This window comes from Thunnus thynnus, chromosome 20, assembly GCF_963924715.1.
Source record: "Thunnus thynnus chromosome 20, fThuThy2.1, whole genome shotgun sequence".
In the NCBI taxonomy this organism is placed as follows: Eukaryota; Metazoa; Chordata; class Actinopteri; order Scombriformes; family Scombridae; genus Thunnus; species Thunnus thynnus.
Window position 1 is genome coordinate 1,354,788 of NC_089536.1, and position 19,136 is coordinate 1,373,923.

Genomic DNA, 19,136 nt, shown 5'->3' on the forward strand with positions numbered 1-19,136 from the left:
TCCTTCACAGAAACTGACATTCCCTGTCATGTTTGAACACTGCAGCTGATCTGATTCTACATCACTGCAGATTGTATTTGTTCTCGGATTTCCAGCCTTGTCAAATTGTTTCTTTGTGTTCGCTGTAGGTCTTTACTAGATTGTGTCCTTATGGGTGCAATCTTAAGAATATTGTTTTGTGACTTTTGTGTGACTTTTTGTCTTGTCTTTCATTTATTGTCACAAATAAATAATAATTATATTATTTGATTTTCAGTGTAAAGAGGGAGAGGGAGCGCTAAACTGACCAGAATATCATGAAAATCCTAATTTCTTTTGTGGTCTTACCTTCAAAATCAAACCAGCAAAGTGTAAAAGTGTTATTGATACATTAGAAACTGATTTATTTGCATGAAACTGTCACATACAATAAATGAGTGAACATTCAGCAGAAACACATGTGCTTTAAATTTTGTCAAACATCAGATTTTTTTTTCTTAAACAGCAAGACAAACTTTTTCTTTTATTCAGTTTCTTCAACTCAAAAAGCAGATATTTAGATAAAAAGCAATAACACATTTCAGCTGAATAAGTAGTATATAGTATATAAAAGACAGTGATAAGTGAAAAGATATAAACTCCTGTCACAGCCCACCCTATCCAGTATGTCAGCAAAGTGGTCTGTGATGACACAGAGATGGCCTGCTCCATAACTGGCTAGTTCTGCCTCCTCTGTGGGCCACTTCATCAAGTCCACCAACCTCACAGTCAACTGAAGAATCTTGTCACTCTCCAGGTCCTTGAAAGAGCTCCTCACACTTTTGATGACGATATCAAAGAGTTCAACACATCATATCATCATAAAATGGAATTTTAGTTTGTTTTAAAGGAAGGGAAAATGTGAAATTAAAACATGTCACACAGTGAATACAATTAGGTGAACCCTTTTATGAGCAGGCTAATTGAATTATAACATAACTACCATATACAATATAATCCTAATTCCTTTTGGGGTCTAACCTTCAAAATGAAAGCAGCAAAGTGTAAAAGTGTTATTGGTACATTAGAAACTGATTTATTAGCATGAAACTAACTCGCATACAATAAATGAGTCAACATTCAGCAGAATTTTCCTAAAAACAGCAAAACAAAGATAAATCATTTGATTTCACTTGATAACTTTTTCTTTTATTCAGTTTTTTTTTTAACTCAGAAAGCAAATATATTTGAAAAAGCAATAACAAATTTCAGCTGAACAAGTAGTATATAATATATAAAAGGCAGTGAAGAAAAAAGACATAAACTCATCAAACAACTGGATGAATTTTTAAATGATTTATTGACTTTGGCACTGAGTGTTGGTGCTGGATGTAAATCAGAAGCTGTGGAATCGACCAATATGGACGTCATACTGGGCTTCAAAAACCTGGCTGAGACTGAGAGGAGAGATGAAACCAAAGATGATTTTCTTCTTCAGTGGTTTGTGGCTCCTTGGAGGTCCTACTCTGCTCCCTGAGCTCCTTCCTCTTCAGCCGGCTCTCCTTCAGCTCTGGAAACCCCGAGGTTATAAGAATCCAGCTCAATGTTCTCCTGGAGAGACATGACAACACAGATCTAAGTTACTGCATCACTCCTCTCTTCAGTTCAATATAAACAGGCTGAGTGCTTCATTTCAACCAGTCCTCTAAACAACAAACATGTTCATCCTTCAGGATGAAAAAGAGGACAGTGACAACCAACAGCAGAGTCACCGGCAGGATGACCAGTCTGATGATAAGAACTGTTGGATCTGACGAGACACATTCAGTCATCACATTAGATCACATGACATCATGTGAACAACAGCTCCCATCAAACAGAAACTTTAGTGACGTTAAATCTCCTAAAATCACTGAAGTGTGAAGCAGCTTGTTGATTATAAGTTCATCTGATCTCCTCTGTATGCTGATGATGTTGGACAAAAACAACTCATGTGTTTACAGCCAGTTTGAAAGAATGAATGAAAGTCTGCTGATTGTCTCCTTAAAGCTCCTGTCTGGCTGAAATGATTCAACTGATTGTTAACAATCAACATCTTTACATGCAGTTAAATCAAATGTGATCGTGGTGAAGCTCTGAGTTCTCCTGATGACATTCAGCTCATCATGTAAAGTCCTGTTTATTATCATTATAGTGCTTATCTGGCTTCACTGACTCGTTTGCTGTCTTTTACTTTTCACTACAACACAGTTGTTATGGTTCAATAACATTAAAGAAGCCGGGAAGGAAACAGTTTACAGTTCCTTCATCAGATTCTGCCTCAGCTCTCTGTAGGTCGCTGGGTCGGTCCTGCTGCCTGATGACTTTTTATCATGTTTTACAAACATGGAAACAAAGTCAGTGTGACGTCTCAGTTCCACTGAGCTTCACACTCTGCTTCAGCTTACCTGTGACAGTGAGAGACAGCAGACGGCTCTCAGAGGAGAAGTTATGATCAAAAACATAGACGCCATAAACACAGCTGTAGTTTCCTTGGTGGGTGGGGTCTGCAGCAGGAAACAGGAAGTCAGCAGAGTGATTGACAGCTGGCTGGGTGTAGTTGTGTGCTGTGTTGGAGGAGGTGAAGGTGAGCTGGAAGGAGCCTCCTGGGTACTGAGGCAGGACGGAGCAGCTGATGGTGAAGTTGGAGCCCCGACGCACCTGAAACCCCTGCTGCTGGGCCTCGGAGACCCCGTCCATGGTAGAAGACACAGAGATGATTGGCTGAACCAGCAGGTCTGTAAACACAGAGAGATGATGGTCTGTGTAATGCTTATCAGTTCAATTTTCCATATAAAAAATAGAAAATTGAAAAATTGAATTCAATTTTCTAAAATTGTATTTTTCATTTGGAATGTTGGATAGAAAAATGGAAAAATAGAAAATCATAAAGTTTTCATTTGTACATGTGTCTTGGGCTACCTGAGAAGGCAGGTCTAAGCGCCTGACTCAACAGATCCCGCTGTTAGGTGTCGCCAGGTCTTCCCTCTAAATGTACATTTTGGCATTTGTTTATGTAAATATACAGCATATAGCTTGAGAGCCATATACAGTGATATCACCATATCGCCTTGGACAAAAAAGCTAAATATGCTAGCCTATGTGGCTAACATTAACCTTGTTGTGCAGTGTGTCCGTGATTCATAAACACTTGCAGATGCAGCCGCTGCACAGATTGAAATAAAAAACCAAATTAAGATTATAGAAGTTAGACTAATCACTGTAAAGTTGATTAGCTGAGAAGTCTTCTCCTCAGCCCAGGTCAATGCATACTGTGAGTCAGGAGGAATAGGTGTTATAAATGTTTGTGTGTAGATGCTCCAGCAGCTTATTGATATAGAATCTGAGCTGGGAATTAAAATCCCTCTTTTCCCTCATGTGTCCTGTAGTGACGCTGTGGTCATCCTGCTGCCTGGCGGTCTCGCCTTCTCAGGCAAGTACAAATGAAAACTATAATTTTATATTTTTCCATTATTCTATCCAACATTCCACAAATAGAAAATAAAACGACTCTAAAATCTTAATTATACATTGATCTGACAAATGAAAAATACAATTTTTGAAAAATGAATTCAATTTTCCAATTTTCAATTTTTATTTTTTATCTTTAAAATTGAACTGATAAGTGTTACACGGACCAGATGATGAATCCTTTTTCCTCTGTGAGAAACTGAATGTTGTTTTCTCCTAATTTGTTTGTTCAAATAAATGAAGGTTGATCACACAACACAGAGAACTCCTACATTTATGTGTAATAAATAGATTAACATCCTCAGCTGCCTTTTGATTCGTCTGAGACGATCAACATGTTAATGAGACATTCATACAACACTGCAGGCACAATAGTTTCCAACAGAAACAAGTAGTGAACACAACACTGACATATCATCAGCTTTTTTGGTTGATATATTAAACTTGTCAGCAAACAGTTGCTTATTTGTTTAGGCAGCAAGCAACAACTATATTAATGTCTTATGTAGTTGTTGCTTGTAAGGTGGAATTGAAAGTCCAACTGATGTCACTGATGGACTTACCTGAGCAGGTGAGCTCTACGATGGAGGAAGAGGAACCTGATACTGCACAGTCACTCAGGACAGATCCAGATTGAACACAGTCAGATCTGATCCACCATGTAGATCTGAGTGAGGCTTCATTTCTGCTTCCTGTTGAAACAGCAGAGCCACAGTCCAGATCTCTGCAAGCTGAAGCTGCTTTCTTCAGGGTCCAGGATACATCCTGCACTTGTCTCCACTCTCCCCGTTTCACCTCCAGTGTACCTGCACAGCGACTGGCTCCTCCCACCAACCTGACAGGCTCTGAACAGAAACAAGAGAGTCATCAGTAAAAGAATAAAGTGAGTTTCATTCGAACAGAAATGAAGCCAAATCAAAGCTGCAGCTCCTCTTCTACCTGAGCAGGTGAGTCCAACAGCTTTGTCAGGTGAGCGGGTGCTTCTAGCTGAGTCTGATCTTCCACAGTCCAGGAGAGCAGACTCATGGCCTCCACACTGGAACTCTTTGGTCCACATCAGAGCCTCCACTTCTCCATAGAGCGCCCCCTGGAGGACTGAGGGTTCCCCACAGCCGAGCTCCCTACAGACCACCTCTGCATCCTGCTGGTCAAAGTCAGCTTCACACACTGAGGACCACGACTGCTCAGACTTCACCTCCAGTCTGCCTGAACACAGACTATTCCCATTCACCAGCCTGACAGAGTCTGGAGAGAGAGAGGATTTACAACTTAATACTGATCTTTATTTGCCCCCTTATATACTATAACAAATATAATACATCTCATTACAAACAGAAATATAAAAAATCTCAGGACGTTCACGAGGTGGAGCCCAGTGGGGAGTCTCTGGTGGCCGGGCCTTGGTCAGCCTGAAGAAGCAACATAGAGCTGCTCTGTGGACCCACTACCTACAGTGAATATGGACTATTAAATCATTTAAAAAGGTGTGCTTGAGAACAGGGTTTTATACCTTTGATCTTATTTTTGTACATTTTTAGGTTTCTGCCTGCAAACTTTGTGTTTAGAGTCTGAGCATCCAGTTGCAGATTTGCAAGCTCACTTTCATACACTGTGAGGCAAGAAAACTGGCACACAGACTTTTGACAGGTTCACTGTGTGGTAATGTTTGGCAAAATGGTTTTGTACACTGAGGTTTGTAAGAAGGGAAGAGCAGGGAATTCAAATTCTGGCAAATCAGCTCCATTGGAGCTGCTATAGCAAATCAAATTGGCTATGCTATTGAGTCATCAATGTGATCATGTGCAGTTGACAGCTATAAAGCTGCTAGCTAGGAGATCTAGATGATGTCACTGATGGACTTACCTGAGCAGGTGAGCTCCATGATGAAGGAAGAGGGACCTGATACTGCACAGTCGCTCAGTGCAGATCCAGACTGAACACACTCAGATCTGATCCTCCATACAGATCTGTCTGAGGTCTCATTTCTGCTTCCTGTTGAAACAGCAGAGCCACAGTCGAGATCTCTACAAGCTGAAGCGGCATCCTTCCAGGTCCAGTCAGGGGCAAACACTGGTCTCCACTCTCCCTGTTTCACCTCCAGTGTACCTGCACAGCGACTGGCTCCTCCCACCAACCTGACAGGCTCTGAACAGAAACAAGAGAGTCATCAGTAAAAGAATAAAGTGAGTTTCATTCGAACAGAAATGAAGCCAAATCAAAGCTGCAGCTCCTCTTCTACCTGAGCAGGTGAGTCCAACAGCTTTGCCAGGTGAGCAGGTGCTTCTAGCTGAGTCTGATCTTCCACAGTCCAGGAGAGCAGACTCATGGCCTCCACACTGGAACTCTTTGGTCCACATCGGAGCCTCCACTTCTCCATAGAGCGCCCCCTGGAGGACTGAAGGAGCCCCACAGCCGAGCTCCCTACAGACCACCTCTGCATCCTGCTGGTCAAAGTCAGCTTCACACACTGAGGACCACAACTGCTCAGACTTCACCTCCAGTCTGCCTGAACACAGACTAGTCCCATTCACCAGCCTGACAGCGTCTGGAGAGAGAGAGGATTTAATATGTAATACTGGTCTTTATTTACCACCTTATATACTATAACAAATGTAACACATCACTTTGCAAACAAAATATAACAAATCTCATGAGGTCCCCTCTTGGAGCCCAGTGGGGAGTCTCTGGTGGCTAGACCTGGTCAGGCACAGCCTAAAGAAGCAACATGGTGCTGCTCTGTGGACCCACCACCCACAGGGATTATGGACTCTTATATCATGTAAAAAGGTGTGTTTGAGAACACGGTTTTGTACCGTTAATCTTAGTTTTATAAACTTCTAGGTTTCTGCCTGCAAAGTTTGTGTTTTCAGTCTGAGCATCCAGTTGCAGGTTTGCAAGCTCACTTTCACACTGTGAGGTAAGAAAACTCTCACGGCATTTTGACAGGTTTACTGTGTGGTAATGTGTGGTAAAATTATTTTTTACATTGAAGTTTGTAATGAGGAAAGAGTGGAAATTGAAATTCTGACCAATCAGCTTCCTTGAAGCCACTACACCAAATCTAATTGGCTAAACATTTCAGTCAATCACATGATAGTAAACATCTATAAAGCTGCTAGCTAGGAGATCTGGACTGACTACAGACTTCACACTGATGGCTTCACAGAACCAGCTAAAATAACCTCTTCAACATCTAATGTATTAATCTGTATGATCCCCAGAACAGATGACATCAAAGGTGGACAGAATTAAGATCATATCGGCAACTCAAAAATGTTAACATGGAATTAGCTTTATCTCGCTATTGTGCTGTAAGCTAACTTATCTTAAATTGTATCAAAAAGGACTAGAGTGTACGTTTAGTGGCACCTGGTGTTGAGGCTGCAGATTGCAGCCAACTGAATATCCCTCCCTCCTCCCCTTCTAACGGTGTATTCACACACAATGCAAAGCAAATTTTTTTCATGCGACGAGATCACACACAAAGTCAATGCAAAGAACAAAAGAAACACAAATTGGCACATATTTGCCCAGGGCAAAGTGAATGTTGCTACGTGATGATGTGAATATGTGAAATTCGTGACACGATTATACAAGATTTGCATTTTTCGCATATTTGCTCAAGTTGAACATATGGGTCTGGTCCGGGGGATTCAGCTGTGGTTTGCCGACAGACAGCTGTTGAGAGTCGGCAAACTCTGGATTAGAGAGTCGGGGAGCAAATTGGTGCTGCTGCTGATGATTTCTGGAGGATTAAACACACACAGGACCACCACACCAGTCACATTAGATTCTGCAGTGGCAGCTGATGTTTTTCTCTCTGTTTGATCTTAAATGGGCTGAATCAAAACTTGTAGCTAAAGTTACTGTTGCTGCTTAACTTTGACATGCATTTTTGTCATGAACGTCACTATTTTACATGTAAGTTCTCTATGTCAATCCACTTTGCTTGGGTTGACCTTCATCCATTCAGATCCAACAACATGTTTATTCTAAATCTTCACAATAAACATGCCATTTACTCTGAAACTTTAGTCTGTTGTGGTTAGTTTTCTGTTTAAATAACACTTTGTCTCATATTCAAAGTCAGCATTTCCACACCCCTGGCCCGGTACACTGGTTCCACGGTTGTGTAATGTCATCTCTCTGGTTGGAAAGGAGCCCGAGCTGTTGAAGCAGGAGGAACGGTACCAACTGGATTTAGTTGGGCTCATCTCTACACACAGCACTGGCTCTGGAAACAAACTCCCGGAGAGGAGCTGGAATCTCTTCTTTTCTGGAGTTACTAGGGTGAGACCCACTGAGTGCTGCTGTGTAGGAGTTCTCCACACAGAGAAAGAGGGTCTACTTTGCCCCAAAAGGAAGTTCATAAAGCAGCTTTTTCCTCCTGTTGTACTGGAGTCACATCCTGTTGCTGGCCAGAAGAGAGCAGTCTACTCCAGAGTTGGACAGTCTGGGATTTAAGCTATTTGAGAGCAAGTTAACTGCTGTAGAACAGGTGGACTACAAACAGCAGACTCTGATACACTAACTGATTTTAATTTCTAATGTAGTTGTTGCTTGTAAGGTGGATGTGACTGAGCTGCTCAGGAGAACTGCAGGGTGTGTGAGTGAACCACAGCAGGTTGATTAAAGCTGCAGATTGTCTCAGTTTGAAGCAATGAGCCTCCAGGAACAAGCTAACTTCTCCACCCTTTAGGATGCTGTCGTCCTGGATAAGTTTACTGTTCAGTCCAATGGAAACCACCGACTATCACTGTGACAGAGGAAGGAAAATATTACTGTCATAGATGATGTCACTGATGGACTTACCTGAGCAGGTGAGCTCAATAATAAAGGAAGACATCCACCATGATGATGCACAGTCCCTCAGTGCAGATCCAGACTGAACACAGTCAGATCTGATGGACCATACAGATCTGTCTGAGGCTTCTTTTCTCTTTATCGTTGAAACAACAGAACCACAGTCCAGATCTCTGCAAGCTGAAGCTGCATTCTTCCAGGTCCAGTCAGAGCCCTCCACTGGTCTCCACTCTGTTCGTTTCACCTCCAGTGTACCTGCACAGCGACTGGCTCCTCCCACCAACCTGACAGGCTCTGAACAGAAACAAGAGAGTCATCAGTAAAAGAATAAAGTGAGTTTCATTAGAACAGAAATGAAGCCAAATCAAAGCTGCAGCTCCTCTTCTACCTGAGCAGGTGAGTCCAACAGCTTTGTCAGGTGAGCAGGTGCTTCTAGCTGAGTCTGATCTTCCACAGTCCAGGAGAGCAGACTCATGGCCTCCACACTGGAACTCTTTGGTCCACATTGGAGCCTCCACTTCTCCATAGAGCGCCCCCTGGAGGACTGAAGGAGCCCCACAGCCGAGCTCCCTACAGACCACCTCTGCATCCTGCTGGTCAAAGTCAGCTTCACACATTGAGGACCACGACTGCTCAGACTTCACCTCCAGTCTGCCTGAACACAGACTAGTCCCATTCACCAGCCTGACAGAGTCTGGAGAGAGAAGATGTACAATTCAATACTGGTCTTTATTTACCAAACAACAAATTTGAGACATCTCTTCACAAACACAAATGACAAATGAAAAAAGTCTCAGGAGGTCTCCTCCTGGAGCCCAGCTGAGGAGTCTCTGGTGGCCGAGCCTTTGCCCATTGGTCCTGCTCAGGCACAGCCTGAAGGAGCAACATGGATCTGCTCTGTGGACCCACCACCCACAGGGATTATGGAATATCATATCATGTAAAAAGGTGTGATTGAGAACAAGGTTTTGTACCTGTAACCTGTAAGTTTTGTAAACTTTTTGGTTTCTGCCTGCAAACTTTGTGTTTAGAGTCTGAGCATCCAGTTGCAGGTTTGCAAGCTCACTTTCACACATTGTGAGGTAAGAAACTCTCACACAGACTTTTGCCAGGTTTACTGTGTGGTAATGTTTGGCAAAATGATTTTGTACACTGAGGTTTTTTTAAAGAAGAGAGAAAAAAATTCAAATTCTGACCAGTCAGCTTCCTTGGAACCACTACAGCTAATCTAATTGGCTAGGCTGTTCACTCAATTGTGTGAAAGTCGACAGCTATTAAGCTGCTAGCTAGGAGTATTGTGCTGTAAGCTAACTCATCTTAATTTGTAGCTCCTTTAATGTAGCGTAACCTACAGACATATTCACTTTAATAAAGATAGTTTTGTGAGATTGTGGTCCAAATATGTAGTCCAAACACTACATATTTGAATTGCACCATGATCATATTTATTCTGTATTAGCGATCTTAATGTGTTTCTGCCTCACACTCTGCTAGCTAGCTAATGTTAGCCTTTGGCTCCGTTGTAGCCCCTTGCTAGGACCTTGAGGTTTTGAGGTAGATTTCTTCATGAAAGTGTTTTTTAAACCAAAGTGAGTCTCCTTACCCACCTCTCTGGTTGGTAAGGAGCTGGAGCAGGGGAGGGAGAAGAAATGGTACAAAGTGGATGTAGTTGGGCTCATCTCTACACACAGCACCGGCTCTGGTCCTAAACTCCTGGAGAGGGGCTGGACTCTCTTCTTTTCTGGAGTAGCTCAGGGTGAGAAGAGTGGGGCAAGTGTGAGGATACTCACGAGCCCCCCGCTAAGCACTGCTGTGTTGGAGTTCTTCCCACAGAGCAAAAGGGTTACCTTCTTGTGACAAGGTGTCACGGGAAGAACAGCTCTTACTGTTGATTGCGCCTTTGCACTAAAAGGAAGTTCATAAAGCAGCTTTTTCTCCTGTTGTACTGTAATTACCTCTTGTTGCTGGCCAGAAGAATGAAGTCTGCTGAACGAGTAAGATGGTCAGGGATTTAGGCTGTTTGATGGCAAGTTAACCATGAGGGAAATGGAGATGTGGATGATTCCACCTCTGTAGAACAGCCAGACTACAAACAGCAGCCTCTCTGACATCCAAACAAGTTTTAATTTGTAATGTAGCTGTTGCTTGTAAGGTGGATGTGACTGAGCTGCTCAGGAGAACTGCAGGGTGTGTGAGTGAACCACAGCAGGTTGCTTAAAGCTGCAGATTGTCTCAGTTTGAAGCAATGAGCCTCCAGGAACAGGCTAACTTCTCTACCCTTTAGGATGCCGTCGTCCTGGATAAGTTTTCAGTTCAGTCAAATGGAAACCACCAACTATCACTGTGACAGAGGAAGGAAAATATTACTGTCATAGATGATTTCACTGATGGACTTACCTGAGCAGGTGACCTCCACAATGGAGGAGGACGGAAAAGGTGATGATACTGCACAGTCCCTCAGTGCAGATCCAGAATGAAAACAGTCAGATCTGAACCACCATACAGATCTACGTGAGGGCTCCTCTTTACTTCCTGTTGAAACAGCAGAGCCACAGTCCAGATTTCTACAAACAACAGCTGCTTTCTTTGGGGTCCAATCAGAGTCCCTCAGGTTCCAGATAGAGTCACTCACTGGTCTCCACTCTCCCTGTTTCACCTCCAGTGTACCTGCACAGCGACTGGCTCCTCCCACCAACCTGACAGGCTCTGAACAGAAACAAGAGAGTCATCAGTAAAAGAATAAAGTGAGTTTCATTAGAACAGAAATGAAGCCAAATCAAAGCTGCAGCTCCTCTTCTACCTGAGCAGGTGAGTCCAACAGCTTTGTCAGGTGAGCAGGTGCTTCTAGCTGAGTCTGATCTTCTACAGTCCAGGAGAGCAGACTCATGGCCTCCACACTGAAACTCTTTGGTCCACATTGGAGACTCCGCTTCTCCATAGAGCACCCCCTGGAGGACTGAAGGAGCCCCACAGCCGAGCTCCCTACAGACCAACTCTGCATCCTGCTGGTCAAAGTCAGCTTCACACACTGAGGACCACGACTGCTCAGACTTCACCTCCAGTCTGCCTGAACACAGACTAGTCCCATTCACCAGCCTGACAGAGTCTAAAGAGAGAGAGGATTTAATATTTAATACTGATCTTCATTTAACATTTATGTACAATAACAAATATAAAACATCTCTTTCCAAACAGAAATATAAAACATCTTAGGAGTTTGCCTCCTGGAGCCTGGCTGGGGAGTCTCTGGTGGCTGGGCCTCTGCCTATGGGGCCTGGTCAGGCACAGACCAAAGAAGCAACATGGAGCTTCTCTGTGGACCCACCACCCACAGGGATTATGGAATATTAAATCATGTAAAAAGGTGTGCTTGAGAACAGGGTTAGACAGTCAAGCTAACGTTAGCATTGGCGTCATGATAGCTAGCATTTACCCTATGATATGATAAAAAAAAATCATGCAAACAACACAAACACAGAGCTGCATGGGTTACTGTGGCATTCAGGTTCATTTTCACATGAAACAAATGGTTTCCCTTACAGAGAGAAATCTGTGTTGCCAGATCTCGAGAGAGTGTGTTGCTGTGACAGACCCAGGTCTCGAGCAAAGTTAATTTTCTCCTGATTTGTCTATTTGAAAAATGTTATTTTAGTGTAAGAATGTTTGGAAGATATGTGGCTTGTGAAAAATGGGTCCAATATTTACTTTGGTGACTATGGGGCAAAAGAATCGGTCATAATTTGTATTCATGTTTGCTTCTCCCATTGGAGTGAATCAAACCGTCAAATTCCCGATTAGTGGACGACCCGCTCTACCTCCTGGGCCACAGCCGCCCAAGGGCCCGTTCAATGCTGCTTGCAGCTTTAATTGTTATTATTATTATTATTATTATTATTGTTATTATTATCATTATTATTATTATTATTATGTCACTGATGAGCTTACCTGAGCAGGTGAGCTCCACAGTGGAGGAAGAGGAATCTGGGAATGCACAGTCCCTCAGTGCAGATCCAAACTGAAGACAGTCAGATCTGATCCTCCATACAGATCTACGATAAGGCTTCTTTCTGCTTCCTGTTGAAACAGCAGAGCCACAGTCCAGCTCTCTACATACCACAGCTGCTTCTTTCAGGGTCCAGTGAGAGCCATACACTGGTCTCCACTCTCCCTGATTCATCTCCAGTGTACCTGCACAGCGACTGGCTCCTCCCACCAACCTAACGGTCTCTGAACAGAAACACGAGAGTCATCAGTAAAAGAATAAAGTGAGTGTCATTAGAACAAAAATAAGAGAGTCGCTGGCATCTAGAAGGCACCAGCAGACCTGTGTCTTCATTTATAAAGCCTTGCTATCTAAGTTGTAGTGTTATTGAACATCTTTAGTTGAGCTCAGAGCTGATAACCATGACACCACATCACAGAGCAGGTTGGCTTTAAAAGTTCCTCATACAGTCATTGAACGGGGAAGATTGGTTTCCAGTTTCCTTACCACTAGAATGAATTGCAACACAGCTTAAAGTTAGAGAAAATTGTTACTCTGAGTGACTGAAAAGTTTTCCTAGCTGCTATTCTTCATAACTGTGATTGTCTTAAGTATTGTGTCCGTCAGTATGTACAATGATTGTTTTGTGACTGTGATGTAAATGAACCATTTTATTGTGATTCTGTGTATATGTAACCTGTTCTCAGGTCTCTCATGCAAAAGAAATCTTGATCTCTGTAAGAGTCATAATTGGCCCTTAGTAGAACTGAGTTTTGTTATATTGCACATTATTGTGTTGGGTATTTCTACTTAAATTAAAGTTAAATCACTCATTGGGGGCACCACTCCTGACCTTGAGGAGAATAAATGTCCGTTTAATTGATCAGTCTCAAATTAAGTGTGAGTTCTTTTCAAAGCAGTGAACTCTGTCTGCTATGCTCAAAGGAAACCACAATGATACATGATAAAGAGAATAATAAAAGAATAATAAGGCCTTTAAATGATAGGCCTTCTTCAGAGCAATGTGAGCCGGCATTGAGTTTAGGCTTTTGCTGAGTCTTTGTGATCTTGTTGAGTGTTGGGAAATTTACTCTGGTTGCTCTCTTTAGTTGGATAGAGTAATTACTTTGGTCAGATAAACTTAAAAAGGAAAATACTACATGTTAAAATGCGAGGGTTCTTGTTAAAAATTCCAAAAGCAAAAATAACTGAACTTTTCAATGAAGGATTAAACTGTGTGCATAGCCCAAGCCTAAAGGCATGGGAGATATCTTTTGACTTTTAGTTTCAGTCTTGGGTGTAATGAAAAGTTTCTCACGCCAAAGTTCTAATTATTAATTTTCTTTATTCTCCAAGGAAAAACATGGTGTTACTGAAATGGCGGAGTTATGATCCTTATTCTTAGGGAATTAATCTTAGGGTTTAGTGCATAATCACACTTAAAGCATCCCTACAGCCCACCTTCATGTCAGAATTGTAGATATTTATGTATTGTAAGACTATTCAGAAAACAAAGTTTATATATGAACATACATTAAACCTTAAGCTTAATGCTTATCCCATAATATTTAGACAAACCTCACATTGATGGCTTCAAATATAAATTTGAAGCCAATAAATTCATAATATAAAAACATTCAATATGACTCCTTGTCTAATTTAACTATCAAAATATACTGTATTTAGTTAAAAGTTGTAATAAATGAAAAAGGTAAACATTTTAGGTGATTTTAAATTTAAAAATTGGATAAGGTTCACGTGGCGTAAAAAGGCTTTGCTATAACAGTCAGCAGATGGCAATGTTGTTACATGGTGAATTTTAATACTTCATCAATAGATTATCTTATGGCTATGGAAATTATATCATCATCCATGCAACTTTATGACAAACATTGCATGATTTACATAATGATTAGACATATAATTCACACAAAATTCAGATTTATCTATAATAAGGATTTACTTAGTGAAAGCTCACTGAGGAATGTCCTTTGAATTTTTGGTGATAAACTAAACACAAAAGGCCTCAAGGTCATTTAAACACTTTTAGTCCAATTGTTCATTTTAGTTATTTTGTCTGCCATCAGGCTTTCCAAGAGTTTTTGACACAGTGTTTGACCCTGGCCAGTGTCATGTTGTTCAGTGGTCAGTTTGTGTCTCTGGAATCCAATAAAGGTTTGTCCTTGCAACAGGAAAACAAGTCTATCTTCTTTTCTCCTTGAAATTAAAGAAAAGGATAAGACTGTCCTCTGCAATTGCGAGGAAGATAATTTATTTATTATCACATTAATTATGTTTGTTGAAATTAGTAATTTCTTTGAATAGTGAGGTCATATTAAGACACGGCTACTGCACATGGGCGAAGGTTGTAAAGCTGAATCTTTCTTTAAGAAACATCACATTAAAAGAAATTCAGAATAAAGTTAAGAGTGGAAGAAAAATGTTTTTTGACCATATAAATGTATTAACTTTGTAACCTAACAGAACAACAGTCTGGATATTACCAAGTTTTCCTTTTGAAAGAAGCTCAATCAGATTTCTTTTGGATGAGAATGTACTACCTGAATGGATGTTAAACTGTAAAAAGATGAACGGATCTCTGCCCTTCTGTGGAGTTGTGGATTATCAACATCTATGTGAATACGTGTTAAAACGTTCTTCCTGGCTGGCTTTCTAAAGGGTATAAAAAAAACATTGGATTGGACACCCAAATGTTGAACATCTTTGAACACTTGAATCTTGATTGATTTTGACACCAGTGGATCAGTGTGGTGTTATCACTGTTTGATGATAACAGACTATTTGCCTACCTAAGTTGTTGATACTGTTACAGAGGTTGTTGGTGAGGTTGTCAATGATGTCCAGAAGGAATGAGGAGTCGATGACACCGAACATGTGAATTTCTTTGGGATCTGATGCGACGGCCCTCAGCTGAGTCTCATTTGCATTCTTAATACCTGAGAGAAAAATGTAGTGTTAAAACTGAACCTTCAAAAACTTAATAAATAAGAAAAGAAAACAATTTGGTTGGCAAAGTAATAAAATGATGGTGTCCTGTTGCTTCCTGCTCCTTAAATTAAAGCTGACAATTGACAGAGCATGCTGATGGTTGTGCATTTTTAATCCCATTGAATAGAATTAAATAGAACTCGCACGTACTTTATATCACTACCAAAGCCCACCACATTTTTAGATTTACTTTCTTCCTTGTGAGCAGCAAATTTATTAATTCATTTCAGCCCACTATTAAAAAACTTAATTTAATAATGTAAGACATTAACTGATATAAACGATAAATGTAGTCAGACACATATCTTAAGAGTCTTGCTAGCTAACATTTTCATTGTGGAAAAATGTCATTTTTAATTCATGGTAATATCACATCATTCTTTCATGGTAAAATAATGTAGTTTCAGAGTTGCAGAAATAAAGAAAGTCACTCACCAATGGTGTAGATCTCAACGTCGGTGTCTCTGAGGTGCTGCGAGGTGGAGAATACGTTGTCCTCAGACTCTCCATCAGTAATCAGGACAACAATTTTTTGGGAGTCTGCACGCATTCCCACACTGGGTTTAAAAAGCACATGTACCAAGTACTTCAGAGCTCTTCCTGTATGACAGAAATAAAGAGGCTTTAAAAGGTGCAGAAGAATAACTTTGTGTGTTGCTTGTTCCAGACATAAAGGTCCCATTACTTTGCTCATAGACTGTTAGGTGACTGACAGTTGCAGCTCTTCAACAAGTGTGTAACAAAATATGTGGTTCTTTGATAAAAAAGTCAAAGCCAGAGCCCTGTAGACATAAAAACTGAAAGAGAGAAGTTAACTATGACTCCAAAGGTGCATTTCAGTCAGAAACATCCAATCACAGAGCTTCAAATTATCATGATTTTTAATGTTGTTATTGTATTATTATAGCTATTATAATCACAATCACTATAACAGCATCAGCAATGTTTGATATTTAACATGATACTATACAATAATGTTATATCACAATATTAATAATCATATTAGAATAATATGATTATTAAAGGAAAATGAGGAAAGGAAAATGGTGGTGATGAGCATGAGTACAGGGGTCTCATCAATGACTTTGCAGAGTGGTGCCAGTGAAATTGTGTCCAGCTCAATGTAAAGAAGACTAAGAGGCTGGTGGTGGACTTTCACAGGGCCAAACGATCATCAGTCAGTCCAGTGTACATCAAGGGGCCTGAAATTGACGCTGTTCAGTCCTATAAATACCTGAGTATTACCCAGGGTGCTCCCTCAACACCTTGGAGGTGGTGTGTGAGAAGAGGATGGTGACTAAGCTCCAGGCCATCTTGGACAACACCTCCCACCCCCTGAACAAGTACCAGTGTGCCCTGAGCAGCTCCCTCAACAACAGGCTGCTCTAAGGAGCTGTTCTGCAGATCTTTTGTCCCTGCCGCAATCAGACTCTACAACAGCAGTCAACACTGCTCACAGTAGTATCATTAGTATTAGTAGTAGCAGTATTGTATTATTAGTGTTACTACTGATATCTTTTACATCTCCTCACACTGAACCACCCAGCCCAATTGTGGTTTTTGGACATTTCACATGTGAAACTTCAGGGGCACATGTGGTTTTCGGACATTTCACATGCGATGCATTCAAGGGCACATGTGGTTTTTGGACGTTTCACATGTGAAACTTCAGGGGCACATGTGGTTTTTGGACGTTTCACATGTGAAACTTCAGGGGCACGTGGTTTTCGGACATTTCACATGTGAAGCATTCAATCACATGTGGCAACATTCACAATGGATTTGTGAATGTCTATCCAGACTCACCACATGTGATATAATCTCGATAAACATAAAACACAAATCAACTCAGAAATAACATGACAAAGACATCTAAATTTATGAAATAAAGGACACTTTTCTTCAGTATCAAATCCAGTTACTGTGAGAACAGAAACTGCTCATAGCTAAGATATAACATTTCAACAGGTGTAACATATATTAGGTAAACAATAGGTATAACATTTCAAGGATACAACATTGCCAGATGTAACTGACTCACTGACTAAGCGGCAACATTATACTTCCTGCTTGCATCATCCAAAGCATTTGAAGGACTGTATTTGCTTAACTCAGAGAATGAAAGAATAAGGAGTGATACAATCCATTAATACTGCTTCAACATTATTTTGATATCCCTTGAACAATGACACTCTCCTCTCTCTTCATTCATATAAAGATATTTAGTGTTATGAAAATGTGTGGACATATAGGCAAAAAACACCCCAAAAAACATTTAAAATTGCATAGACCATTTATTTGAAAACTAGAACATGCAAAATAATGGCATTCTAGTAAAAAAAAAACAATATCCTTAGATTAAAACTGTAAAACATAAAACTGTAACTCCCTCTGGCACTCGTGTAGTCACTCCTCTTCATGCCTGGTGGGGGACAGAGAAAAGAAAATATTGCAACCACTTTTTAATACTGAACACTTGAGTGACCCTTCTCACCAGGCGAATCACTGTTTGTACACTGTTGTATTTTGGGTCCTGATGAACTTGTTAAAACTAATTAGGCTTTAAAGGATTCATATATATTTTATGTTGTCAACAAATCCCATGAAAAGAACAAAGTCAAAAATATAATAATGTGTTAGCATAACTCAACTGTATCTCACGTCGTAAATGATCACGTTTGCAATCATGCACTTAAAAACTATAACTACATACAGCAGCAGCGGGAAGAAACCTCAAGCAGAACCGGACTCTAGGTGGACGCCATCTGCCTCGACCGGTTGTGTTGAGACGTTATTATATTTATATAGCTACTCAAAAGAAAGAAGAGAGAGAGAGAGAGTATACTGAAGTGGAAGAAATAATTTCTACTGCTGGATAACAGGTAGGTTAAGTTAAAAAATGCCTTTTGATTTTCCTTCTGAGGTTCTTCAATGGTACTTAGAATCTGAAACGTTGTGCGAATCAAGGAGTAACGTTAACGTCGACGTAACGTTACACCGTGCTAAATTCACAGATGAAGCTATGCAACGAATGATTTCACCGAGCAAATAATTAAACGTGGCAAATAAAAAAACAACTAATTTATGTACTTATAAAAGCATACGACTTAACGTTACAACTATTAGCATCTAACTAGCTAGCTGGTATGGCGTCAAAGTAACGTTAGCGTTAAGCTAGTTTTAAATTAACAGTTTACGTTACTCACCACTCACTGCCAGTAATTTACCGTTGCTGGGTATTTTCGCCAACCTCCTCTTGTCGGCTTACCGGCGGAGCTGTGCTCCACCAGCCCAATCATGTCAGGGTCATTCAGCATTTTTTCTTTGATACACATTTTTCTTTAAATATACTAATTTGGTCGTCGTCGAACCGATAACTCACCGCATCCCGATCCATTTCTCTGTCTCCGTCTGGGACGATAATCTGCTTCCAACTGTCAAAGATGACGATGCATTCAAGTGCGCCATCCAAGATTCGTCTTCATCAAAAGCGTCTCAGGTTTACTTAAAGAGGATAATAGACATGTTATGTAAAGTAATTTTTGGTGCAGATTTTACTAATTTAATACGGATTAAATGAAATGAATTAATGAAATGAAAAAATAGGTCAGATGTGTAATTGATCAAATAATAAACTACGGAATATATAAACGGTATTACAAAAACAAACCTACCCTATGCTCCTTAGTGAATATCAGAAACGGACATGGGTTATTTACAGCCTATAAATATGACATCTCACATATTATAGTAATATATGCGTTTTTGAGACCGTTGTTGTTCACATTTATGATCATTTATGTATTACACTCGATAATAGTAATATTTCCGTGAGATCCCGAAGGCAGCATGGGGAACCTAGAGTCAATGGGCG

The 19,136-nt window shown here is 40.7% G+C and overlaps 1 protein-coding gene across 5 annotated transcripts in view; it reads right to left on the minus strand.

Moving 5' to 3' along the window:
* Positions 1 to 18,786, minus strand: part of LOC137172707 (scavenger receptor cysteine-rich type 1 protein M130-like) — a 35,579-nt gene extending 16,793 nt beyond the window's left edge. Inside the window, exons 1-13 of one of the 5 annotated variants that reach the window (XM_067577294.1) lie at positions 18,645 to 18,786; positions 15,698 to 15,862; positions 15,064 to 15,210; positions 12,217 to 12,498; positions 11,072 to 11,377; positions 10,669 to 10,977; positions 8,660 to 8,965; positions 8,281 to 8,565; positions 5,708 to 6,013; positions 5,332 to 5,613; positions 4,408 to 4,713; positions 4,032 to 4,313; positions 2,406 to 2,735 (exon numbers count right to left, since the gene is read on the minus strand). In XM_067577294.1, coding sequence (XP_067433395.1) covers positions 2,406 to 2,735; positions 4,032 to 4,313; positions 4,408 to 4,713; positions 5,332 to 5,613; positions 5,708 to 6,013; positions 8,281 to 8,565; positions 8,660 to 8,965; positions 10,669 to 10,977; positions 11,072 to 11,377; positions 12,217 to 12,498; positions 15,064 to 15,210; positions 15,698 to 15,812 — 3,256 coding nt within the window. In that variant the 5' untranslated portion in view covers positions 15,813 to 15,862; positions 18,645 to 18,786. Of the gene's footprint in view, positions 1 to 2,405; positions 2,736 to 2,919; positions 2,986 to 4,031; positions 4,314 to 4,407; positions 4,714 to 5,331; positions 5,614 to 5,707; positions 6,014 to 8,280; positions 8,566 to 8,659; positions 8,966 to 10,668; positions 10,978 to 11,071; positions 11,378 to 12,216; positions 12,499 to 14,814; positions 14,927 to 15,063; positions 15,211 to 15,697; positions 16,956 to 18,644 lie in introns of those variants that run through there. The other 4 variants (XM_067577297.1, XM_067577295.1, XM_067577293.1 and 1 more) reach the window with 4 other exon arrangements.
* Between the last annotated feature and the right edge of the window lie 350 nt (positions 18,787 to 19,136).